The sequence below is a fragment of the Corvus brachyrhynchos genome, unplaced genomic scaffold (genome assembly GCF_000691975.1).
Source record: "Corvus brachyrhynchos isolate BGI_N302 unplaced genomic scaffold, ASM69197v1 scaffold307, whole genome shotgun sequence".
Classification (NCBI taxonomy): domain Eukaryota; kingdom Metazoa; phylum Chordata; class Aves; order Passeriformes; family Corvidae; genus Corvus; species Corvus brachyrhynchos.
In genome coordinates this window covers 498,983-525,830 of record NW_008239288.1, presented here as the reverse complement: position 1 = coordinate 525,830, position 26,848 = coordinate 498,983, and the positions used below count along the sequence as shown (strand labels likewise).

Below are 26,848 nucleotides of genomic sequence, written 5' to 3'. Positions count from 1 at the left end.
GATAAGGATTTATTTTTTTATTTCAAATGTCTGGTGTTAAAATGAAAAATGTTATGCACACGCAGCATGGCAGGAACACATATTCAGACACATTGGTGGTATCAGTTATGATTGATGTGAAAGCAGAGATCTGCGCTCAGAGTTGTAGAAGTGTCATAAAATGCAAAGTTCAAAATAAATACTAAGATTTTTGGAAACCTCAGAGGCCCTCAGCATACACCATAACTAGAGGAAGTGGACAGCTGCCAGAGGTTTGAACTACAAGTGTTTTAAAGAGTGACTCGAACTAATGTGAATTCAGTAAAAATCATACGCCAGATTGACCCGTAGGGTACAGTGACCAAGCTAAGACTTGCTTTATTGGAAAACTTACATAAGCAGTGGTTCTCTCACTGGAATTGCAGATGAACGACTCTCACCTGGGGGGGCTGCTGTGACTTACCTGTATGGAGACGCTGCTGTAGGAACCGCCTATGACTCCTGCAATGAGCAGTGGCAAATTCTCTTGGATGGCATATGAGCCGTCAGGGCACATGTACTCTGTTTCATCCACTTTAGTCAAAGATGCCCTGACAAACTCCAAAGACTGTTCTAAGGCATATGTATCCCTGGAACACGTGTCCAAGATGTGAACTCCAAGCTTAATTCCTGGCAGCAAGTAGTTGTCTTTGTTGATTTCATCAATAGCAAACAGCATGGCCTCCAAGCGCTGGATGCCTCGGTCTTCATTGATTCTCCCACATTCTTCTATCCCAGTGCCTTTTTCCTTGATTGGGAATAAGCCTCCTAAGACCAGGTCTCCTTCTATCTTAATTTCCTTCCTGACAAAGCTGTGGTCACTTAGGGAAAGGAAAATTCCTTTGGAAAATAAAGCTAGCGCAAGCACTTGGAGTCTGGTGAACATCTTCATTGGTCCTGTTTTAGCAGCTCTAAGAAACACTGGTGGGAGCAAAAGCACTCTTCAGTCCTTCTGATCCATTGCCAGATATGAAGTGCTGTCCCACAAGCCAGTGAAGAGCAAGCCAACAAGTCTTTCCACTGGACCTCTAAAGAAGAGATGGGAAGAATTAGAAAAGGCAAAAGGAGACAAAAAGATGTGAGATGCCTTAATCACACAACCATCCCTCCTTAAGAAAAACAAGACTCTTTTCCAAGAAAATTAAGGTAAGTAGATAAATAAGTAAGGGAGATAAATAAGTAAGGGAGACATGAAAGAGGAAAATAAGAGACATAACAAGAAGGAGTCTCGTGTTTCATGCTTGCTCAGGGCATGAAAATGCTTGCAGCTGGACTTTCTTTAATGTTAATCACAGTTTGGTGCTCGGATCAAAGGGAGAACACAGCAGTGATGTGTGTTCTTAAGATGATTTTACTCTCACTAAGGTCAGGACAGTTTGCCAATGACCTGAAAAGGAGAGAAATCAAACCTCCGAGTGAAGATCACCTTGTAACAATTCTGTAAATAAATACACATACACAAAGTCTGTTTATGAAACATAAATGTCCATAGACTCCTTGTCAATGTATCTTCAAATTTATCAAAGTGGCTGCCTTGATCTCCCAATCCTGAAATAAACTATGTGGCAATAGTTAAACAGAACACTTTAATAATTTATTTCTGTACTTACCTTTTCCTTAACAGAGTATATACTACTAGAGTTGCAGGGTTATTTATAATTTAGAAACACTTAGCACAAAGAAATTGAAATAAGCAACAATTAAGATTTAACACTGAATAATGAATGAACATGCTTATTGCAAGGCAGTTATTTATCCTAGTATAATTTCAATGTTGCTGTACCAAATTGTATGAAATTATAGCTTTTTATTCATATTTATTCCAACATTGTTCTCTCATAAATCATTAATGGGTCAGATTCACTGTTAAAGGTCTCTCTCTGCTATCCTAATAGTCTGAGCTGCAGACTGTCTCAGCAGAATTTTCCATTCAGAAATGTCAACAGAAAAAAGGCTTCCTCATCCCTAAATGATCTCAAAGTAAGCTAGTTTGTTTATCACCTGTGGTTTATTAAACAGGTCCAGAAAATATATTTTCTGGTAATGTTAAGTGAAGTAATGATGCTGAATGTATTCAGCAGTACTTTCTGTATCAGACTTAGTACTCTAGTTTACCAAACATTATTCACGTGTATACAGGGCATATAAAATAGTGGTACTATCCCATTAGAAATCATTATTAGACAAAAAGGTGACATTTGTCACATAAATGGCTGTGTGGTTAATAATTCAGTTGTGTTGACTTCCATTGTTTTCATCACTAATCCACCATTTGGACAAAAGCAGGACTTGGGATATTTTTTAATGCAACATCCATTTTATTTACCACTGTTGCTCCTGTTGCCACTGTATCTCAGCAAACATTTGTCCTTACAACATTGGCAAAATATTAGTTTTCCCTGTCTTACATGTGGATGAAAAAGAGGTACAGAAAGATGAAATAAAATTCTCAGAAGATTCTAAATTCAGATTTTGATTTGCTCGGCACTCACAATCACTATCAAACATTGGAAAGGTCAACTGTGCCCTGAACCCCCTGGTTCCAACTGAGGCACTGATTCTGAAAAACTTCCTAAACAAGTTCTTCCAAGCTTGTTCCTGAGTGATTTAGCTAAGGTCATCAGCACAACCAAGAATCAAACTTTGATCTTTCCCAGTGCTCCTCTGATACCTTAATCATAAACCTTCTGGCTTTTACATGAGTCTTTTATAAGGTCATATTAAAACAATCTGCTTTCAACAGCCCTTCAACACGACCAAGAACAACTGAGTTACCCAAAGAAAAGGCTTTAAAATGTGGCTCTCTATAAGGTTTTTTAAAACTGTCCTGGGACATACCTAGAGCTACAGTGGATTTCCCTCAACAGCAGGGAGGATGTTCTCATCTCCCTGACTCTTTCATAGGTGCTGGTTTCTGTAAATGGCATTGCCTTTCACCTTGCATCTCCTCCGTGTCTCAGGAATCTGTGTGTCTCTGATACATCAGCAAGAAAGGACAGAAAGGTACTGAAAATTATTTCAACACTGCACATGGACAACTGATTTCCCCAGCGAAGAATGCAAAGGATTTCTATGTTCTGTCACTTAAGCTTGTTAAGTGGTACTGCTGAGGGAAACCGGAATCAGTGATGGCACAGCAAGGGATCAGTCCCTGCAGAAGTCACGGGGCGATCAGAGAAAGTGAGGGTTGGGAACAGGCATGACCATTATGCTGTTTCTTCCTTGCCACTTTGTGTTGACAACACTGGTCAAGTTGTTGAAGGTGTCTAGGGATATGAAAGGAGGAGGTGCTGGGAACCCCATTTGGGTTGGAGAACACAGATGACTCATCCCCACAATCCTGCTCTATCTGGGGACACACTGCTTGGTAAGGGGTGTCCATGGGTGGGGGCCACCCACTCATGCCAATTGTTTTACCCTCCCCAGGGCAATGCCTGTGAAGTCTTGAGCTTGTCACAGGGGCTTTGAGACTGCAGGGAGACACCATGGACGCAGAGTCCTGCTCCCCAGGAAAAACATCCTATTTTATGTGTTCAAATGCTCTCTTCATAAATGGAAGACAGTAAACAAAAACAGAGCTTAAGGTATCAAACAGGGCTTTTCTCCTTCATCAGACTGTGCATTGCTGCCTGTGTAGTGGCATTGCAACGTCCTGCTGAGGACCAGGGATGCTGAGCAGAGGGTGGGAGTGAAGCCATTAATGCATAGGGTGATTTGTCAGGGGAGGTTTCCCTTCCGGGCTGTGAGGGATGGATGCCTCCAGGGTTTCTCAGCAGTGGGACTCCTGAGGGAAGCTGTGAGACAGATTTGGGTGGTCAGTGAGCAGTGTCACTATGGTGACACTGAACAGACATCTTGGTATGGTGAAGACTATTTTAAAGCAGATCACAGAGATGGGCTTGCAGCTCAGTTCCTCTCCTGTTGTCTCTGGTGTGCACCTCCCACATGCTTTCTCTGCAGTTTGCGTAACTCAGGACTATATATACAAACATTTCATACCTATTCCAGGCTGATACAGCCCATATTCTTCCTCTTAAACATGGTGAAGATACCACTGATCATATCCTTCCTGAAGTGATTTCACTATATTGACCACTCCAATTGGCTTTTGCAGTACCATCTTCTACTAAAAGCATGTTTCTGGGGTATTTCAAAAAGAAGTCTGTGCTGATCAAGCAGAAGTTCTTTTATATTTTGTTTATATTTAAAGTTTTAACATCAGCTACAGGCAGGGTTGTGTTGTTCTAGGTGTTAGTACTTAGTACTGTTAGTACTTAAAATATGTACATTCCTGCCCTATAGCCCTTGGATCCCTGGTGGAAATAGAAGTAGAGTCTGGGTGTAGAAGCAATGTAAATATCAACATGAAAAATAAACAGGCTGAAGGAGAAAAGTTTCCATGTCTGCATCAGAGGGTTTCTGCCAGCTTTGCTCTATCTGAACTTTAGCCAGAAACACACAGCTTGTGAAAAATCTTCAGTTGGCACTCCAGAGCCCCTTCTCTTTCCACCACCAAAAGTCCACAGGGGGAAGCTACACCTGCCCTTGGGGGATACTGTCAGCACTTCCCTTAGTGAAAGTAACTCACTTGTGTATAATAGCAGCCGTGCTGCTCTCATTGAAAATCTACTTGCCTATAGGTCTGAATAATCAGTTTTGGTGGATTATTTATCTGTCTGTGAAAAGTTGATTGCACAAATTTACTCTTTCTTGGTGTAAGTTTGCTTATTTAGTAAGGATGGACACATCCTTGCTTCTATGAAAGCAACTAAAATGAGAAAGAATGTCTGGGGTTTCTGTGTTCATTATCCCACTGATATCATCTCCAAAACTAAATCTGTCTTTCAGGGCTATATTCACATGGCAGCTCTGGTCCTCTGCAGGCCTTCTCTCTGCAGCTCACGGAGTAGGTCTACTCGTGCTGTTGGTTTAGAGATGAATTCTTATCAGACTAAGCATTTTCAGTCTGTTTTTCTATAGGTGTCAAACTCCAAAGAGAATTGCAGTTGAATCTTTCATTTAGCCAAATGACTTATAAATTGAACCTCATTGCTCATACATCAATGACAATTTTGTTCATGCCCTCCACCATACCAGTACCAATGCTTGGCAATCCAGCACCCAGCAGCCATGCATTTTCTAGTTTTCCAGTTATAAGGATGGAATGGGAAGCCTTACTGAGAGCTGAGGCACTTCAGATTGCCTAGCTATTTTTCAACACCATTAACTAATGAATGGGACAATCTACATGACTGGGCTAAAACTCTGGAGAGGTTTCCTCTCTTCCCTACCATGTACTATATCCTAAATTTCCCACATTTGTTCCCCTTCACAGTGTTTTGCAGGGCTCATCTCTTTATGCAGCTTCCTGACAAAGAAGAGCTGACGTGGGTGCCGGGGAAGATTATGTATAGCTTTGTTGTGGGTGGCTCCCCCTTGGCATTTGAGGATTTATACTGCATTATTCAGAACTATAATGTGTTACTGTGGTGCCTGGAGCCATATGTCAACTCGGTATCACCTGCTGTCCTTTGTAAACTTTCTTTGGAGGAGAACCATGCTCAGTGTAAGGTCACAGAGGAGGTTCCCACCACACCTGTGCTCTTGTGGCATTTTACAAATACTGAAGCTAATAGTTTCATCAATAGATTTTTCTCAAAGGTCACCCATCAGAGAAGTAACTTTCCCCAAGCCCTTGCTGTGCCCTCCAGATTTCATCTTAGGGAAGCGAATTTCTAAAACAATTCCAATTTCATCTCAAAATTCTGGTGCATCTTTCAAGACTGACACAAGAAACTGAATGCAAAGATTTCTTTCTCTCAGAGATCATGGAGAACTTGCACAGTAGCATAGATCATCCAACACATTCATCACATTTATATGTGCCCTAGCAGAACTTGACCTTAATGCCTGATGAGAACTACACTGAAATATAGCATGTGTTATTTAATCAGAAAGAAAGTGATAGACAAGCTTGAGTCTCCTTGCCAATTACAATTAGAGACGTCGTCACCTCTGGAAGAGAAATATTTGTAAAGTAACCCAAACCTTGCAGTGACAGACCTGTGCCAAGCACACAAATTGCTCACATCCTGATTTTGGCTGGCTGAAATCGGGTAGCTTAAATCAGGACATAAAAGAAAACAAAGAAACAAACAAACCCAGGAAAAGTTGCAGAAAATGTGGTGAGGTGGAGAAAACAAATAAATTTCTACTATGGAAATGGAGAAGTTCCTTCATGAAATGTTAATCAGTTGCTGACATATAATTTTGCTGAAAATTAATCAAAGTGCTTTAAATTTCAATTGTTTGCTGTTGTATCTCAGATTTTTTTTCTTTCCTTATGAAAAATGACAAAAATGGCTTTCCAAGTAAGTGATTTTGTGAATTCCATTTAATTTTGAAAACCCATACAGGAAAAACATTAATTAATGCAATTACCAGCAGCATGAGGCTACAAACCATACAAGTTCATGCCATGCCTACTATACTGTAAAAGAGCTTGAAAAACCCTAAAAATTTACGAGAAATTTCAGTATAAAGATATATAAAGCAAGAGATTATATGTCAGTGTAGAAGTAAATCACCAGTCCTAAAATAAAAACTTATACTCTGTTACTTTAGAACAAGAAGAGAAATTCAGAACACTGTGTTACTGTTTGTACTGTGTGAGCATCAACATCTGATGCTTTATGTTTTCTACAATGTCAACATACAGCAGACGCCCAGCCCTCTCCTCAGAGATCTATGATATCCTGTTTCAGAAAAAAAAATTAAAATATTAATCAGGCAGGAAAACAGATGTCTCTTGCGTATTACTCTTTAAGTTTCCAGATATTAGATAACTAAATTTTAGATTAGAACTAGATGTATTAATTTAGCCTGGTGAGGAACAAGGAGCTCCTGAAGATCACCGGACCTTAATATGGTGTGGAAATATGGGTCTTTGTTACTTGTTAAAATACATGAGAGCATTTGGCACCGGCTCAGTCCTTCCAAAGTGAGCTCGGTCTCAGGAGAGGGAGTTACAATGAGCAGACCACCAGAGGCAGGGTGAGGCCAGGCAGGCTCCCAACTCGTTAGGGTTTCTCCCTGCTCTGACAATAAGTATATCCAAGTGCACTGAGAAGTCCAGCTGTGAGCCCGAGGCTTTGTGCCATCTGGACAGTTTGTGGTGTAATGATCTTGATGTAATGCAGGGTTAGACCTATGAAAGTCCCACCATCTTTCCTTCTGTCTTCTTTGGATTGAGCTGAATCTTACTGCTTTTTGTCCATCTGCTTATTTCTTCCGGGCATTGGTGACAGCTGAAAGCCCACCAGCAGTGACTGCAATGAACAGGCAAGTGCTGTGTGCTTATTGATTGTATGGTAGTTGACTTTAGTCTCAGCCTTCACGTGTGGTCCCATAAAGACATGGAAAAGGAAAAATGGGAGTATAAAGCCTTCGGGGACAAAGGAACAGCTGGCTTCTGTGACCTGTGGATGTCACAGCAATTATTCCTGCTAGGTGGTGTGGGAACACCAGCACCAGGCTAAGGTCAGCAATGTCAAATGTTGGGTGAGAGAGGTGATGGCATAAGTGTGGAGTAGTCTTGCTCAAAGTAAACCATGATGTTTTCAGTGTCATGTCCTGGGATGAAATATTTAGCTAAGAGAAGCTTTAAAACTTAGTGCTTAATGCAAGTGAGGCTTAACTAAGTGAAGTTAACACCATCCAAAGCACAGCCCCCTAAGGAGTATCTGTGCATTTAGTCTTTAGACACGTATTTAACCTCTCCCTCTTAATTGATTCTTAAGCATCTATTTTTTTCTGCCCACACAGAGATCATTGCTGCTTTGTGCTCCTAATCACTTCTCAGCTCTCTGCAATGCCTGCAGGGTTTTTCTTGAGGCTGGATCTCCCCGTGAATCTGTGTTCCAGCCGAGGTGCTCTGCCTGGGCATTCTGGGCTCACTCCAGAGTGAGCTGCCAGATTTCAATCTTGCCATTCTGCCAAGATGTTTTCCTCACACTGTGGCAATACAGAAAATATGGCTGAGCCTTTGCATATGTGGAGGGCAGAGAGTCCTTTGTCATTATTGTTTGTGTTGAGGCTCAGTCTGGCTGGCAGCACAGCCAGCCTCAGAGTCACACCAGACTCACAGAGCAGCAGAGTGTGCACCCTTTCTTGTCTCTGTCTGTATATGGGGTGACTTCTGCTGCCACCCAGCCTGCTCTGATGGCATGCAATCCTGGCTTAGACCCCAATAGCAGCATTCAAACCTGGCTTGGTGCTGTCCACATTACTGGTTAGGATAGGAGAAACTGAAATAGCAAAGCTGATGACCAGCAGTGGGCAAAGTCCCCTCTGTGGCTGCTTCTCCCCACCCTGATTTAGTGGTAAGTCAAATAAAAACCTTACCAGGCTGGTGCTCCCATCCCTGTCTGGTCTGAGCTGTATCTCCCAGTTTGCCACAGCAGTACCAAACACTCAGCTGGAAATTTTCCAAGTGAAGATGGCTCTTCCCATTTGCTGATCGAGGCAATATTTCTGCCTCTGACATATTCACTGCAAGCACCTCAGAGCAGGAGCTGCTGCCTTGCCTGTGGCTGTGGAAGGCTGAACTCTTGTCTCATCACCACTGCCGGTTCAGTGATGAGATTCCATATGCCTAATTTGCTCAGTAACATATCGCAACATTTTAGGCACTTTTGACCTCCTCCAGGAGTATCTCCTGCCTATTCTGGTCTAAAAAAGACACTGGGACCCCCCAAAGGCATGAAATTATTTCCAATGAACATGTAGGTGCTTGCTTTGGGGAGACTGGTTCACCTAGCATTTACAATCTGAGGTCAAGGTAGGTGCCTGATTACAGACAGGGTTTCACCTACTGGTCCCTTGTTTTGTCGTGTTCCTGGTAACAACACAAAGCATTAGAAAGGGATCAAAACATGGAATGAATGTTCAGGTTTTTAAAGAAAGAACTGTTTAGCAGTGGACTGTAGCTTTTTGATGTTTAGTTGTTTTCTTTTTCTTTTTTTCTTTTTTTGTTTTTTTGAACATAAAAAGATTAAAGATTTAACATCAGTAGCCTCTGTTGAAACGATCCTTCCCTCCTCCACCTCCGTCTACGCCCTTCCCCCCAGAGCCCAGACGGGTAACTCTTCCATCACATGAATGTTACCTCCAGGCTGCAGCATTCAGCCGAGTGTGAAATCACAATTAACGGAGCAAGTGTTTTGTAAGTGAGCAGAGACGGCCACAAATTACATCCTCCTATTAGCTGATTTTAGAACAACACTGTTGAACAGCTTCATGATTACTGGGCTGTGGCGTGTATTAAAAAAACATTAATAAAACATAATTGATTGTGAATTCTGCTTACTGCCTTTATAGTTTTAATCACAAAAGTCTGAGAAGTTTGTTGGAAACAAAAGCTGCCCTCAGCTATTTATGGGAACTGGATTGTACTAAAAATTTTACAGAACTTTATTTGCAGCTGTTGTAAATCAGTAAACTACTGAAGCCTATGGAGTTTTCTGACTGATAGATTGCCTTTGCCTTTTTCTTTTCCAGTCAGCAAAGAAAGGCACAAGACTGACTTACCTCCACCAGCAAGTACCCCTGAAGTGGGAACAATATCCTCGGTCTCTCAGACCTGCCATGCACTAGGCATGTCCTAAGATGCAAGTAATGTCACCAATAGGGAGCAGGAGCTGCTGGCTTCTATTTACTGAGAAACAGGCAAATACAGAGCTATACTTCAAAACCACTCACATTTATGTCTTTCTTTTGGGCCCCAGATTGTTTTCAAAGCTTAAATCATGTATTCTTACAGGAACCTGGAATGTTAATTCTGATTCATGACCCTGTCTGGGCTCATGGAGGGACAAGGTGTGTCACAAAAGTTTATGGCTACATTATGAAACTTGGATGCCCTGCTATGAATTTATGGACTTTAAAAAGGCTGCTCACAATCAGTCAAATGTGGGACTTTGAAAGAATTTGAAACCCAGCCAGTGACACAAATGGACTGCTCTTCTTCATCAGGTATCTAAATCTCACTCTCAGGCTGAGAATTCCCAAAACACTTCAGACACTGCCTGAACTTGATCAAGGTGATGCTTAACTCCACACATAAGCCAAATTTAGTCAGAGGAAGATGGACCTCTGCCAAAATCCTCAGGGAAATAGGCTCAGGGAGGTGGGCAGGATCTTGCCCTAGCTGTAACTATTTAAGCAGTTTCCTCACCCCACAGAGAGGTGGCATGAAGTGAGGAATAAACCTTACAAGTTCTGAATCTCTCCTGCTGTGACCACTAAAAATGCTAGTGCTAGGAGTGTTGAAAAATCTTAGAAGTGCATCTAAAATTAGGTAATATAATGCCTGCATTATTTATTGACTTTTTTTCAGCCTGTGCCCTGGAAAATAAACTTGTATAAACAGTGGGAGTAGATTGCTGAAAAGCATTTCCTGTTAAAGAGCTAGCGGCAAGGGTTATTTTCAATGAAAATAAACCAGAGAAAGCAAATTTTTCTTGTTTCTGCAAAGATTTATCTCATGAAGGCAGCAACAGACATGCCTTGTCTTGACCAAGGGAGTGACTTCTACTGCTAAGAAATGAAATGTATGTCAGTTACCACTCAGGCTCATCTCAGTTTAGTACTCAGCTCTTTGCAGAGGCATCCTGGAACAAACAACTCCGACCTGCACCAAGCTTCTCTTCTTCCCATACCACCTGTCCCTCCCTCAGACCTGATGTAAACTGCTTGCTTGGCTCCTTTCATGCAGCTCCACAGCAGTGTATGTACAGGCAGACATATATTTTTATGAGAAGAGCCAGAACCTCACACCCCCAACACATTCACTGCATTCTCTCACTCTAAATGGCCATTGCTATGGCAACAACAGCTTAACTCAAAATTTAGAGAGGCATTTAGCACAAATTATGAAAGAAGAGATGCGACACTGGGTAAAGCCATGCATGGTTTCATGGTCCACTGTGGCTCTATTCACCGATTGCTTCAGGACACCCTGGGGACCTTGCCACTTGTCTGTCACCTTCTGCCCAGCATGGTGCAGGAAACAGCTTTCTCTAACACTGGCTTTGTCTTTATTCTTTTCTGTGCTGACAGTAAATGGCTTTTCAGCCATCTGATCGGCCACAGAACTGAATTTGCAGTCCAACCAGCCTGGTCCTCAAAACCTCTGCCAGAATAATTCATGGCCTGGTAGTGTGAGCAGGGAATTCCTTGTTAATGAAGGGAAAGAAAGACACAGGCCCTATTTAGAGTATCTGGAACAGTGCTAGTGTTCTGCATCAGCATATCTGGCGGCAGATGAAGGCCCAGCTGAGTTGTAGGATAAAGCATAGTGCATGTCTGTGACACTTCTCCTTGCAAGGAGCTGCTTTTTGGTGCCAAATCTCAGGCATAGTGACAAAGTAGAGGAAAGACAAGCATGAATAACCTCAATGATTCCTAGTGAATCCATGTCTTTCTAAAACCTGTGCAAACTTTGTCCTGTGTTCTTACTTATGGCCACATTTTATATAAGCCAAGATGAAAGGTGTACAAGGAGAGGGATTTTTTGAAGGGCATGAGAGGGAGTAGATTTACAAAAGATCTAGAGAAGAAATTCTTCGCCATGAGGGTGAAGAGACACTGGAGCAGGTTGCCCACAGCAGTTGTGGACTCCCCATTGCTAGAAGTGTTCAAGGCCAGGTTGGATGGGGCTTGCTAGGGGGGTTGGAACTAAATGGTCTTTAAGGCCTCTTCCAACACAAATCATTCTATGGTTATTCTGTGACGATGATCCTTTGCTTTGGAAAAAGCACAAAATTGGCAAACACTATTCAGAGAAAGTTCATGTCTAATTTTAGACATCTAAAGTGAGGTTCCTTCTTTGGGACCCAAAGCTAGGCAGGATGAGCCTAGGTCTTAACTGTGCTCCTTCCATTCCTCACTAGAGGCAGACAAAGGGTTTTGGTCAAGGAAGAGTTAAAAATGCTTTGCATGGATGTTTGCATAGAGGCTTATTATTTCTTGGAAGGTACAGTCCACAGTAAGGATGTACTCCTGCCTCACTCCAGGAGGAGTTAGATCTGATTTATTTTGGGACAATCAGGACTGGATATTCTTTCTGTGTGGCCTGTGTGCCTTCTAATAACAAGCTCTCTTGTTATTACAGTTCTCATTGCAATCTAAGATTAATACTTGTATCCCAAATTTCACCGAGGCCAGCATGAATGAATAACAATCCCATTAAAGAATTCAAGAACTGGCCAAGAGTCACTAGTTGTATTTGTTAACGAAACTGAACCAGAGGTGAGGATTTCATTGCTTTGCTTGTACTTTCTGGCTTTGATCAGGGAGAAACTTCATGTCTGCCAGCATTTCTACTGACCACAGGAAGGCAGAGCCATCCACATGGCAGTGGGCATGCAATGAAAGCCATTTTGTGATAACTGCCTCAAATTCTCCTGTCAAGCAGTGACTGAAAAATGAGAGCTGAGAAACCACAAGACCAGGTGCATAAAAAAAAGTAGGTTAGGAATTGTACATGCCAGATTGTGAACCAGACTGCACTCCCCTCAAGGGCATATTCTTCCAGTTCCACGGCTTGTTTCATGGAGAGGAAGATGATGGAGAAGAACTGTCTCTGGAGATTGTCTCTTTTTCCCGGGGCTGTGGTGTTACTCCACATGCCAGTGCCATGGCTCTGGGAGGCAAAGGGCCCTACATCACACGTGATGAACTGCAGAGGTATCTTCGAGCAAGGAGAAAATTCAGGAAACAAACAGCAGCCTTGGATGTGGTTCTGCTCCAGCAGTAGCTGAGCAGCAGCTCAGGGTGTTGCTGAGCCTGGGGACAAGTTCTGGGGATCTCACTGAAAGTGCCTGGGAAGAGGGGAATTACACAAGGATAACAAGCATGGAAATGTGAAGGAATTTGAGGGGAAATTTTGAAATTCAGTTTCTAGGGCAGATAGGTTTGACAACATCCTAGACCTTTAAGCTACATGACAACTTGCAGAGAGAAAGAACTTCAGTTCCCTGAGTTTTAAATTGAAGGACCTTATGTGCTTTTTAGGACTATCACATTAAGTTTGGCATCAAGCAGTGAAATACCCTCCCTTCATGGCTCAGGCCCAGCTGCCTTTCTCTCAGGAAAGCAAAATCAGCATGGCCAACATCTTCTGCCTCTTCCTATTCCACAGAGGAATGAAAAAATATACATGGAAAACAGGAGAGGCCTGTGAAAGCAGGTGACAATATTTAAAATGGGAAATCCTGTGGCATCTCTCCAATATAAAATGAAGACAACACTTGAGTAACAGCCTACTCTTATCACAGGCTGCATGATTTTAGTACATCCTAGTGGGTTGTAGAAGTGACATCTTCATTTGCAATAAAAAAGTGTCAAAGATTGCCAGTACTCCTGACCAGAGGAATTCTCACTGGTTTAGATAAGCCACTGACTGCTTTGACTGTGCCCTACCTGTAGCTTTCCTGTCTAAAACAAGTCTGCAAGGCCTGACATCAGGGTTTGCTGAATTCAGAGCCAAGCTTTCACTGATGTCAGTCAAACACAGGTTATCCCCAGGTGACATTCGTGTTCCGGTTTGAGTGTTTTCTTTCTGACATAGTATAAGACCAGGGCATTTTATTTTTTCCAAGACAGATACATTATCTGGCAGTTTCCAGCTGATGTAAGATAGGTTACAATAGTGATACAGCCTATCTATGGAAAGTCTCTTTGCCTGTGGTTTCCTGCAGGGGGGTTTTTTGGTGTTTACTATGTGGCTGAGCTCACTTTTCCGCCTTTCTTTATCAAGGGATTTTAATCTCATTCTTCATTCCTTTATTCAGCCACCTTCCTTTCCTCAAAAGGAAACCTGTAAGAAATTAATGTCTTCAAAGTCTGTATTTTGTACGATTTTGTTGACACTGGCTAGCATTCAGTCTTTATTGGAATTGGCAGTTAATGTAATTGCATAAGCCCTATTTCCTTAGAAAAACAGCCTTCAAAAGATCAGAGCATGCTACAAGAACTCCTCTATCCTTGCAGTGTACCAGGCTCTAACTTTTACACCTCCCCTGTTGTTATGTAAGCCAATAGCACAGCTTTATTCCCAGAACTTGTCAGTTACAGAACGTGATTCATCTAATATACTTTAGACATTACAATAGGATGAAATAAATTGCACACTACTGTATCTGTTTTTCTCCATGGACAGTGACCAGGGACTGTAGAACTGGACAAAGGAATTTTCTGCTTGGAGTGGACTCTTGAGACTCTCATTTAGTCAGTGAGGCCAACATGGCCAAAAGTTGTTGGCATGCAACTCATTTCACAGAATCACAGAAGCAGTCAGGCTAGAAGGGACCACAGTGGATCATCTGGTCCAAGCTCCCTGCTCAAGCAGGGTTATCCCAGAGCACATGGCACAGGATTGCATCCAGATGCTTCTTGACTATCTCCAGTGAGGGAGACTCCACACCCTCTCTGGGAAACCTGTTCCAGTGCATGGTCACTGCACAGGACAGTTCTTCCTCACATTCAGGTGGAACTTCTTGTGCATCAGTTTCTGCCTGCTGCCTCTTGTCCTACTGCAAGGCTGAACAGGCTCAACTCCCTCAGGCTGTCCTTGTAAGAGAGATGCTTCAGTCCATCATCTTTGTAGCCTCTGCTGGACCCTCTCCATGTCTCACTTGTACAGAGGAGCCCAGAATGGACACAGTATGTATATGTGGCCTCACTAGGGGTGAGTAGAAGGGCAGGATCACCTCCCTGGATGTGCTGGCAATGGTTTTCCTAATGCATCCCAGGATATCATTGGCCTTCTTGACTCCTGGGGCACATTGTTAGCTCATGGACAGCTTGTTGTGCACCAGAACCCCGAGGTCCTTTCTATTTTAGGCTGATTCACACCCTACATTCTATTGACAGTATTGATGGAATCCACATATCATCACTCAGTTCACATGAGACATCAACAACAAAGAAATCTAGATAAGATGGACTCCCCTTCATTCTCTCAGATGTTCAGTATAGCAGAGGACTGGTCCCTCTGTCACATTATTTAGATGTTATCATGCCCTGGTAGTATCAAACCTTGTGCCTTAGCATTAAAAGCCCTCCTCTGTGAGTAGGAGCAATACCATATGAAACAGGGAGAACTCACATTTTGCAAATCCATCCTCTCTGTGGGCAGTGTTTCAGTTTCATTCTGGGATCATTGATTTGCTAGCTTTGAGCTGTTTCCTTCATCAAGCCCAGAGGATAAGCTTTTTTTGCACTGCATCTTTCTCTCTTCTATGGCTAATGCTAGTTTATTCTCCTTCAAATCTTATGTAACACTTTTACAGGAGGATACATCTGTGATATGCTCTTTGGCTGTTTTTTTGGAAAAAATATGAATAAACCAGAATAAACTGGAAGATTGTCAGTGTATTTTGCAGATTATCTGTGTTCCAACTCTACTCACAGGAAAATGCAAAGTCGATTAAAACCCACCAAGTGTAATAAATATGTTTTTTGATTCTGTCAGCATGGCTAAAGATAAAAGCTAACGGCAAATCCATAATACATTCATACAGATCAAATGATCTATCAATCCATAAGCTTGCATTCATGACAGATAAATGCTCTTATTATCTTCATAGCATGCCCCAGTTAGTCCAGCATGAACTTGGTGAGTTAACGTGGCACTGCAGTCAGGGTGTTGGCATGCAGGAAGTTTGTTTGTTACAATAGCATTTTAAATGCTGAAAGTTCCATTTCTTCAGTCTGTGGACTGTTCCTTTCATTGATTACTGCTCAGTTCAGCCCTTCACCAGCTCTCAGGTGTATCCCACTCCTTGTTCCCAGTTACGACCTCCTTGTGTTCCTCTTCCAAGCCTTCCCCCTCTTCGTGCCAGCAGCTTCTTTCTCCCTAGTTATTTGTACACTGAGCCTCAAGCAGAAAACACCCTACATTTCCATTCACCTAGGGCTTGAGACAATCATATGATGGGAAATATTTGAAAAATTTAACAAGAGGTACCACAGTCAGAGAAAACTTAAAATTTTCAAGATAAATTCAAGAATTTGTGTCAGTTACCAACATGACACTTTTGTCTGGTCCACTGGTTTAGTGAGTCAGGGGTATTATAAACTTGAACTACGTGTTCTCTTGTATGAACAGACTGTTTTGAGCTAGGACTGTAATCACAAGGAATAAAACACTGTCTAATGCAATGGCCAAATCAAGTACCAGTGAAAGAGGCTCCATTTGTGTCAATCATAGTTATCTTGTTGATGGATCTGTCCCATTGTTAATGTTAAAACCCTTTTTGTTCTCTTGTTCCAGCTATTCAGAATTATTTATTCATCCTGAATGAATATTTTGTGCTTAAACTGAATCTTAGAAGCTTATTTAGAACCACTTAAGAACTTAAATTAAATATGAGTGTAATGTGGAGAGGCATAGAAATGAAAGATCCATAATTTTTCAAGTGTAAAATTAAATTCCTCCCTCCTTTCCTCTCTGATTTGATGCATCTAATACAAAGTATATGGAATTTGAGTAGGTGTACTAAGAAATTCTGAGAGTTTTGATAGATACCTGCGTGTGAGAGATACACGACTATTGGAGGTCCACAGAAATATATCAATTGATCTATCTTTTCTGATAGAAGTTGCAGATTTTCTCCATTTACATTTAAAGGCCAACAGTACTGACTTATGAATTTTTTCCTATTTTATCTATTGCTTCTCAGGACCACAGGGAAGAAATTAAAAACTCATCATCTGGCCAGCATGGAGGCTCAGAGCTTTGATGGTTTCAGCTGTTAAGCCTGCTGTTTCACAGAACCCATTTTTGACTCCTAGATCTGCTTCCCAAATCAATGTGCTCTTGTTTGGTTGGAAGCAATACAGTTCCAGACAGAGTTAGCAGTTTATAAAATTTCCATCAGCCTAAGCATAGCAGTGATCATATATGTGCATACATGCATGTGGGCTTTGTTGCTGTTTTCAGCATTCAGGAAGCAATTACAGGAGAGCATTAGCTGTGCTTCAGTGCATACTGTGAGTCTAAAGTAATGGCATGATCTTCACTCAGGGACCAAGAGTGTCCCAGATGGATCAGCAAGGCAACAGGGAAGTAAACCCACAAAACAACTAATTTTCTCTAGGTTACTTCTCTGTTTTGAACACCTAGCCCTTATGCTCAGAAATATTTTTTTTGTGGAGTTATGAACAGCTCTCTCCTTTTCAGCAGCTGAATGGGTAAAAAATTTTTTTATTTCCCCACAGTTACAAATCCCTTTGTTACAGGGCATAATGCCATCCCCATATTTTAGCAATGAGAAGCTGTGGAGAAAACAAAGTATGGCCTGAATCAATGGCAGAAGAAGCAAAGACTGCTTCTTTCCCAGTGTCAGCATAAAACTCTCAGAGATGATGAATGTCTAAGAACAATGAAGAGAACATGAAGCTGTAGGCAATGGGGTATTACCTTCAGTACAGCCTAGTCCATATGCAAGAAAAAAATGGCTCCTGTTAAAAGACTGATACAGCTGCAAAAAGTAAACACCATTTAGGTTACCAAAACACTTTTTCAGGTCTTCATCATCCAAAGCTAATTTGTTTCCCCTCAAAAACATCCATTGAATTCCCAATTCTCTTTACCAGTGCTGCCTCACTTAAACTAGACAACTATGGACACAGTGCTAGTCCTTTACAAAGCTATTTGTCCATAAAGATAATTAATTTCAATGGAGAAATGCATAGCCAGCAGCAGAACCAAGAGAAAAGAGCTCTATGATAATAGGTCAGAACTACTTAAAGTGCCCTGAATACTCATTGTGTTGTTGATGAGAAGGAGCAAACCCTGGCATTTTCTATGAAGGTGTCCTTCAGCACTTTTTGACTGTATGACAATCATCTAATTTAAATACTGACTACCCCAAATCTCAGAAAAACTCATGTACATCACATATTTCCCACACTCGATTCATTAAAGCACATGAGTTTTTTGGTTTTTGGAGGTGGCTTTGGGCTCACAATATAATACACAAAATTCCCTTCCAGTTGTCTAGAAAGTAAACAAGCACACTGAAATCTGTTTCTCGTCTCATCTGTCCTTGGCTCACCTCTTTGTACCTATAGAAAATAGAGATAATATTACTTTGTGACCTTGCAGCTGTGTCCTAAGGATTAATGCTTGCATTACATGCTCCTGCAGTGAAGGGCAGTCGGGTCAGTGAGTACACTCTGTTCTCCTTTGCATGGAGGTAAATTAGGTGTGCCTCTGATGGCAGTAGAAATTTGGCCCCATTGGATGAATCCCATGATCTCCAGGCTTTAGATAGATTCATTCAGCTGGCACCATGCCTCAGACCTAACTTCAGTGTTGTGACATATCTTGCAAGGAAAGGTATTTTTGGGTTGTGAGAGAGTATATCAGTAGGTAAAGCAGGAGCTAGGGGCATGATGGTAAAACAGGAGATACTCTCTGGAGAATTATATCACCTGCTCCCTCTAAAAGAACTGGTAGAAGGACCATTCAATAGGGCATGTGGGGTCATCTCTCTGCTGCTAGCACATAGAGAAAAAATCTTAAGATAGCAGTGTTTCTGGGGCTCACTCTCCTTTCTGGGCACATGAAAGTTCCTTAGGAAAATCCCTTGGGATTTTCTGAGAATCTGGGTTTGGCTGCTGCTCCAAAGTGCTTTCTGGAGAGCCTTTCTAATGGTTGTGTGGAAGAGCAGGGAAGCCAGCTGAAATATGAGGGTGTCAATAACGCCTATTGAGTCTGAATTCCCCTGGGCCAGGGCCCAGGTGTAGACAGACGCTGTAGGCAGAGTGCTTGGCAGGCTGACTCTGATTTCTGAAGCCAGGCTTCATCCTACAGCCATGAGCAGGGTGGTGCTGGGAACTCCTCACTGCACTGAAAATAGCAGCCCAGAGCTCATGCTGCAGCCCACGGTGTGCTGGGGGATCTGGGCAACAAGGAAGCCCTCTCCCCAAGCAACCCTTAGTGTATCATGCCTTGACAAGCACCAGCTAAAACCTCAGCATATACCAGTCGGGCAAGCACTAGTTATTATTAGTATTAATTATTCATATATTTCCATTTTATTTAATAACTCAGTTACAACTATTCATATTACTGTCTCCTTACTCCAGCACTTACACAGACTCAGAGGGCAGATGATAAATACATTTAATACTCCCTCAAATGCAAATGTTTTTGTTTGTTTTTCAATGTTTACTTGCTTGACTGGAGCATTTCACTTGAGCTTCATACCCCAGTTAGTTATAGCAGATTGCATGGTGGGACTCATGCCTGGGTTGCTTTACAACACCAAGATAAATACCGGTCTGAAGCACTGTCATGAGGTCAATCAGGTCTAAGATTTTAAATGCCAAAAGACTTACAATTCCATCCTGACAGCCCCTCTGCTCCTTCTCATCTTTTCCCCAGCAATAAGACTCATTTAAAGCTTTAAAATATGGGAAGCAGAAAAGGAGTCATTAATTTTACTTGCACAACAGCATTCACACTTGTAAGGCTTTGAGAGCCTCCTTAAACCCAAAAGAATTCAGATAGCCAGGGCAATGAATGCGTACCAGTACTTGAATTGGAAGGACATAGTTTTCAGGGCTGAACACATATTTTTGTCCTGCAGGAAGCTGACAGTGATGAGAGTATGTAGGATGCTTTACTACCACATTCACGTGATGCTACTTAATTTCCCCACTCATCTTGTTCAGCATATTCCCTTTGCATTTCTTAAATCAATAGAACTGCAGCGAGCCAACAGATTATTTCAGTATTTTGTAGGATGCTCTGCCCTTACCACCATGCTTAATACCTATTGTTTTTGGTAAGGCAAATAAACTCCTTAAATGTTATATTTGCTACTTAGAAGGAAGTTGACTGTGTGTTTTGGGGGGTAAGAAATTCAATTGCAGAAAGCTAAACATATATGCGTGGAGCTGAATGCTTTTGGAAACAAATTCTGTGGGCTTTCATATTTGTATCACTGTCATGATTTTGGATGGAAAATGGAAAACTTGTGATGAATGCATAATAGGCCATTGCATTTCCATCTGAGACAGAAGGAACGTGCTTACTTCTTCGGAAGGGAAGACAGATGAAGGCAGGCAAGCTGCAGAATAAAACAAGAATTAAGTGATAGCCTCTGGATGATCATTGTTCTGCTATCTGTTCATTATCTGTCTGGGTGTAGGTAGCAAACACCACATGAATTTAAATAAAACCCATTACTCACACTCACTTACAGACGTGATGATAGGAGTTGCTTGACAGGTCTTACACAGGAAACTCGGATGTAATTGAGCCCGTTGCTCTGTTGATTCTCCTCCAGCAAAATTCTCTACCTGTGCAGGAATATTTTAAGACCTCACTAAATTTGACGGAGTGTTAGGGTTTTTAGCTTATTTGTGTTTTGTATCATTATTGGGTGCCTACAATAACAGATGGTGAAATCTCCTGAGTAAGCCAAATGCCAGTGATTTTCCTTACAGGATGTCATGCAAAAACACTAACAGCTCGGTTCCTATTAGTACTAGAAACCGATGGGCCAGCTCCAGCACCTTTTAAAATTCCTGGATGTCTTTGGATCAGCTTCTTGACACAGCTGAATGAGGCAGGCAATCTGCTTTTAAGACTCCTTTAATACTCCCAGAGTTTCTGCTGAACATCCTATCAAAAGGCTAAAAATCTCTCTTAAAGAGCACTTTCTTTTTAGAATACACAGGTTCCTTTAGAGACAAGTAAAGTCAGGGAAGTTTGCAGATGAATTTAAAACACTCATTTGTTTTTTACTTCTTGAATCAGGAACTTCTCACTTCTGAGTGGTTTGTGTTTGCTGGCAGCAAACACTTATAAGATTGCACTTGGCATAGGTGACAACCAGCTTGGCCAGGCTTGTCTTTCCTTGGTCTTTTCCCTGTGTCTCTTGCTGTGCCGTATTGAAGGAATATTGCTTAATGGGTATAATGGGATATTTACATCTATTTCATGTTCCTAGAGCTGTCCTAATTGACTCTTTTCTCTCATCATGATTAACTTATCATCTGCTGATCATGAAATCTCAATAGAATTCATAGTTCTCTGTCAAGTGTGACTGTAGGGACATTTCTCCCTCCCTGTAAGTCTCATACTCCCCACTGGTGATATGAAAAATGTTGGACTCCTTTCACCATATTCATGGGCTTTGAGAGTAAGTTTGGATGTATTTATGAAGTCCATAAATTTAGATTGTCTTCTATTTATATCTAACTGCATTTCTTGTTGAAATTCTTATTTTCAAGCACACGTATCTATTTATGATCACTTTTAAAATTAGATTTCCTTTTGAATGAACTGTTGATGGTCCCTTAAAAAAGAGGGGTTTGCTTTGTGGGGCCTCTGATCTGAACAGGTTCCAAACTGGGGACAAGGTTTGAGTCTTTTCATTGTATTTAAAGAGAGAGGGGGAGAAATTCTTCTGCTTTCCTTCCTGGTTCCTCTGAAGATGTAACTGAATTTCTGACAAGTACTGTATTTTAAGAAATGTGTAAGTATAAGCAGGGGTCCTAAAGAAGTGAAATGCTCACTGCAATAGGCTTCATACACACACCAAGAGGGAGTCCTTCCCTCTTTATATCTGGGACTGTCTGTGTTGGACAACAGTCAATAGCTGGTAATGGACACTGAGTGACACAGAAGCAATAGGGACAAGATGTCTGTCAACTTCATACAACCCTAGTTATGTACAGATGTTTGTTGGCTTGGGCTTTCATTACTCTAGGCCCCCTTGTTTTTCAGAGAGGTAAGCCCTGAACTTACCCACTTTGACATTTTCCGTGAGGGAGGAGAGAGGTAGCAGAGAGAGAGGAAAGAAGGCGATTCTTATGAAATGTCTTCAAGGATAATTAATTTCTTTTGACTGATGTCTATGGAGTTTTCATATTTATTTGGAAGGAAATCATGCTCAGCAATTGTCATTACCTTCCAGAGAAGTGTTGCATTAGTTTGAAGGTATATTTGACACATATTGTGTCAAAGCTCATGTCTCTCAGACATGACATGTGACAGCTGAAATTATTTGACATGCTCCAGTTAAAGGAATTGAGAATCAAATTCCCAGGGGCTGTGGACAGTTTCTGTACATAAAGCTCTCTTTTAGTATAAAGGAGATTTTTCAAAAGCATTCAAAATCAGTTTTTCCTGCTCTCATAGAGTTAATTCTGGATTCTTTTGATCACCAAGGTAGTTCTTCACTACATCTGAGCCTTTCAGTTTGGCTGAAATGATCTTAGCAAATAGTCATGGATCACTCTGGTCTGGATACCGTCTGACAGATGGGCCATTACAGAGAAAACCTCTGGAGCTCCAGAATTGGAAGGTCCCATCCCACAGATCTGATGTGAATACTGCTGGGGCTAAGACAGTCTCAAGCCTCTTACCAGGAGCTGTCTTGGGAGAGTTATACTGGTCAAAACTCCATGGCTGGAGACTGTTTTAGCCTTTAAATGATACGGTCATATTCTCGTGTCTGTCACTGTTTAGGAGCTGTAGCTGCAATCTTTGAGCTCCTCTGCCATCAGTACAGATGTTCAGAACTGTGCACAGTCCTTCACATGAGAAGCTGCACCCTCATATGTATAGCTATGTCTGGTCTCATAAAGTAAACCTCTGTGGGACCGTTCTGAGGCAATGAGATCATTAGGCCCACAGTGGTGGGCACTCATCCAGCTGGCCTCTGCCAGCCTCTGAGAAAGGGGGCCCACATTGTAAATGTATCTGGTAAATGATCCCCACTATGTGCTAAGTCTCCACACATCTCTATGAATTATTCAGAACAATGTCACATCCCAAAAGAACTCCAGGGACCATTCAAGCAATTTCTCAGTATGGGCAATCAGGATTATATTGTCAATGTCTTTTCACTGGCACTGTTTAGCTCATTAGTAATACAAAAAGACAGTCCTTACCACTTCTGCTAGAGAAGTCTTGCCTGATGCATCCTAGCACTCAATTTGCTTTGCTAATAGCTGCATCAAGATTGTCCCTGGGCACCATCTCCTGGTTGGGAAAACTCATGAGCCTTTTCCTATGAGGTCTCAAGTATAAGCTTCCAGGTGCTAACTGAAACTCCTACTTTCCTAAAGTTGAAAGCTCTCCAGTCAGTGAATACAACTTCCAGAGTACAGACAGAAAGGGTATTTTCTGCAGGTATAAGGTGGTGTTGGTGCCATTGCACAGGATGCCATTTGAAACTTGTACATAATCCATGTATTATTGTGAAAATAATAATTGAAGTAGGTATAGGTATAGAGAAGGACTACTACAAAAGACAGTGGACTGATGAGACTTTTAAGGCGAAACAATGTGGCTTCACGTGTTTAGCTTAGTGAAAGGAAAGCTGAAGTTTTTGACAGCTATGCATAGACACCTCAGGGGTCTGAGTACTCAGAAGGGAGGGGATTAAAAGACATTTCTGGAATTAGAACGAATGACTGTAACCTGGTCCTGAATAAACAGACATTGGAAATTATAAAGAAGTTTCTAAACAGCAGAGGAATGAAGTTTTGGAAAAGCTTTCTGACTGCAGGAATAACAGTCAAAAAAACAAAATTTAAGAGGTAGCTGAAGAATTCCAAAGAAGGGATTATATGACCTGATGGTTCATGACAGCAAGAACTGAACTCAGTGACCAAAGTCATCCCTTCAGGTCCTATCTCTGATGATCTGAAAAGTGTTTAAGAAGATCATGTCCCATTGATCTGCAATGACAGAGAAGGTGGAGACTGAGTCTCAATCTCTTCATATCTAAATGCAGCATGATACCCTTGAGCAACAGTCCTGCCATTCCATATAACAGCAAAAGAGCCTAGGAATAGCTTCTGTGGAGACAGTAATTTGATTTACCACAGTTATGAAAGAATGGACTCAAAGAGTTATTTTTCCTAAAGTGTAGTATCTTTTTTCCTGGGTATGCTATAATCATGAGAAATAAATTGGCAGATATCTAGATACAAATTTTAAATCCATGAGACCTTAAATGCAAGAGCTTTTGTATCCAAATGGCTGCTTCATGCCCTAAATTCTCTGAGTTGTGCTTAATTCTTGCAGCACATAAGGCATGTAAAAACCACCCACTCACTACTTCAGAGCCATTTTTCTTCATCTAAATGAAATTTCTTTAGTTCCATTCATCTTTACAGCTCATTCAACAGGTCCCTCTGCAGCAGTGAAGGGGAGCATGTTTCAATGTGCTAATCCAGCTCAGAGATGGATTAATTGACTCACATGCCCCTCTGATCACTAGCCAGATGTCTTTCCCCAGCTGGCAAGCCTTACTAATTTTCTTGTTGTTGTTGTTAATTCTGGGTTTCCAGCCAGCAGGGGCTCAATCAAGGGCAACATGCCCTCTGCCAACATTTTGTATTCTTTGGTCTGCTTTCCCTTGGGCAAAGACATTCAGCTATGAACCTCCTTCCCTGGCTCTTTGTCATCTGGCCTGTGGCCCCTGGAGAGAGCTCTCCTGGTGCAGTTGCACTTGTGTATCTGGCACCTTGGGCCACCACGGGGCTGTGCTGTGAATATTCAGGGTGGGTGAAGGAGGCATGTGGGGCCCAGAGGGCCAATTCCAAGAAGTGATATAAAATTTCAGATCTGTGCACTGAATTTTTGGGGGATAAAAAGGACTAATAACAGGAGTAAGAAATATTTCCTTCATCAGGCTATGAAAGGAAATTTCTACGAAATGACATGAGGGAAAACTCAAGAATGCTTAAGAGGACTGTGCATGACTAGACCAGTTGGGGCACTAAATTGGGAAGCAATGTAACATAAAGGGTGGTTTGAAGATGTATGTGTGCTCCAGGCTCTACTCCTTACTCTGTCATTGCCCTGGTGTCTTGGGCAAGACACTTCACTACTCTGGTACTTTCTAATGCCTAGGAGAGTTTGGGGTATTTTTAAGATACAAAATTAAGATAATTTTGGGGTATTATTGCTAATGAGCAAGACATTGTGAAAATTAAATATAATATGCATCAGTGAACATACCGCCATGTATTTTCAGCCTGAAAGCTTCTGCCATGACTTGCAGTGATTTGGCTAAAACCATGATGCTGCCAAATGGAAAGGTGTCAATCTTGGCCAGACTGTAGAATGCTGTTTGCTCTTATCCCATTGCTTGTCTTGGGTCATCACCGTTATCACATTGAGTAGAAACTTAATGTACAAGAATTCAGCTGGATGGTACAACTTTTATTCACCTCAGCAGTGACTTCCTCACACACAGGTTATTGGCAGTGGTCACTGAGGGAAGGCAGCTGAGAGCACAGGCAGCAGTAGGAATATTTGAAGATTTGTACTATTTAACACCAAGGCCCAGAAGTTCAGCTATGCATACAGCTGGAGCATTCCCTGAATTATGAAGATGGAACACTGGTTTTCTAATTTCTCACTAATTCATCCCAAGCTGTTAAAAAAAAGGAATCCCTGGATTATGTTAATATTCTCCTTTTCTTTCCTTTTTTCATTTTTCTTTTTTCTCTCTTCCCCCTCTTTTATCTTCCCCCTTTTTTTCCTTTCCACTTTTTTTTCTTTTCCCGTTTCCTTTCTCTCCCCTTTTTCCTTCCCTTCCCCTTCCTCCTCCCCTTCCCCTCCCCCTTCGTTATAATGACCTGACAGAAATTAGTTCACCAGAATGGAAAAGAAAAGCAAACACTTCTCCTGTTTTTTCCCATTAGAAAAGAAGTTGCAAAATATTGTTTCATGACAAGGTCAAGAGGAGCACAGCTTGAGAAGAGAGAAGTAAGAAGTTCATCTACGGTGTGAACATTAAGAACTCAGCTGCATTTCTATGGACCCAACACTTACTACTCCAACTAAATATGTGGACAAGGTCATTTCTTCAGCATTTGAGCAGTTGCTTACAATTCTTAGGTATGTAAATAAGAAGAAAATCTCACTCTTCTAATTCAGCATATTTGGTCATTTTTTGCTTAGGTACATGCCTTGTATAAATCTCTTTCCAAAACCACAAATTTCTTCCCACATCAGGCATAGCCCCAGGGAAGTTGTTTTACAGGGAAATAAAGGCTTCGACCTTTGATCACTGTAACCTGGCTTCTCACAATCCTGGAAACAAGTTCCTAAAAAATTGAAATGTGAACAACACACACCATCAATATCACTTACTGCGTTGTTAGGTGGTAAATTTTCCCCACAGGGGGTGAGCAATTCACTTGATGTATTTGGCAAAGGGTTTGATTCTCTTCCCCACTGGCAGCGATGTGGTGCTGACAATCTCTCTGTTCTTTGATGGGGCTCAGAGCAAAGTAAGGGAGAGCAGAGTGAGACTCAAAGCTCTGTGAGTGCAGAGAAAGGCGGGCTCTGTCAAGAGAGGGTTTATGCAGTCTGAACAGCGAGCTGCAATCTTTGAAGAAAAGACTTCAAAGAGAAAAGGAGAAAAGAAACAATGTCTAATCTTCATACAAATGTGCTCAGGGGTCTCTGAAATTCAGAAACTTCTAAAATCTAAAAATTAATTACCACTTGCCAGAAGGAATCTTTATTCACAGGTAACGGTTGCAGCAATCTGAGTCCTCTATGTATAAAACTCATGGAATTGAAATGACTAAAGCTCAGTAAACCACCCTCCTTCCCTTTGGTGTACTTGCACACTTTCCAAGTGTTTGATGTTATCCTTCACATTGCTTACGTGGAACACATGACAGCAGCTCCTCAAATTTTGTCTTTGAAAGGAGATGTACTTGGAAATATTTTGGTACAAGAACTGTGACTCACAGGTTCACATTAAAACATGCAACA

At 41.6% G+C, this 26,848-nt stretch overlaps 1 protein-coding gene across 5 annotated transcripts in view; it reads right to left on the bottom strand.

Moving 5' to 3' along the window:
• Positions 1–26,848, bottom strand: part of GRM3 (glutamate metabotropic receptor 3) — a 102,562-nt gene that overhangs the window by 43,787 nt on the left and 31,927 nt on the right. The window contains exons 2-3 of one of the 5 annotated variants that reach the window (XM_017740380.1): positions 20,286–20,394; positions 443–1,046 (exon numbers count right to left, since the gene is read on the bottom strand). In XM_017740380.1, the coding sequence (XP_017595869.1) occupies positions 443–910 (468 nt within the window). In that variant the 5' untranslated portion in view covers positions 911–1,046; positions 20,286–20,394. Of the gene's footprint in view, positions 1–442; positions 1,047–8,421; positions 8,520–20,285; positions 20,395–26,848 lie in introns of those variants that run through there. The other 4 variants (XM_017740382.1, XM_017740381.1, XM_017740383.1 and 1 more) reach the window with 4 other exon arrangements.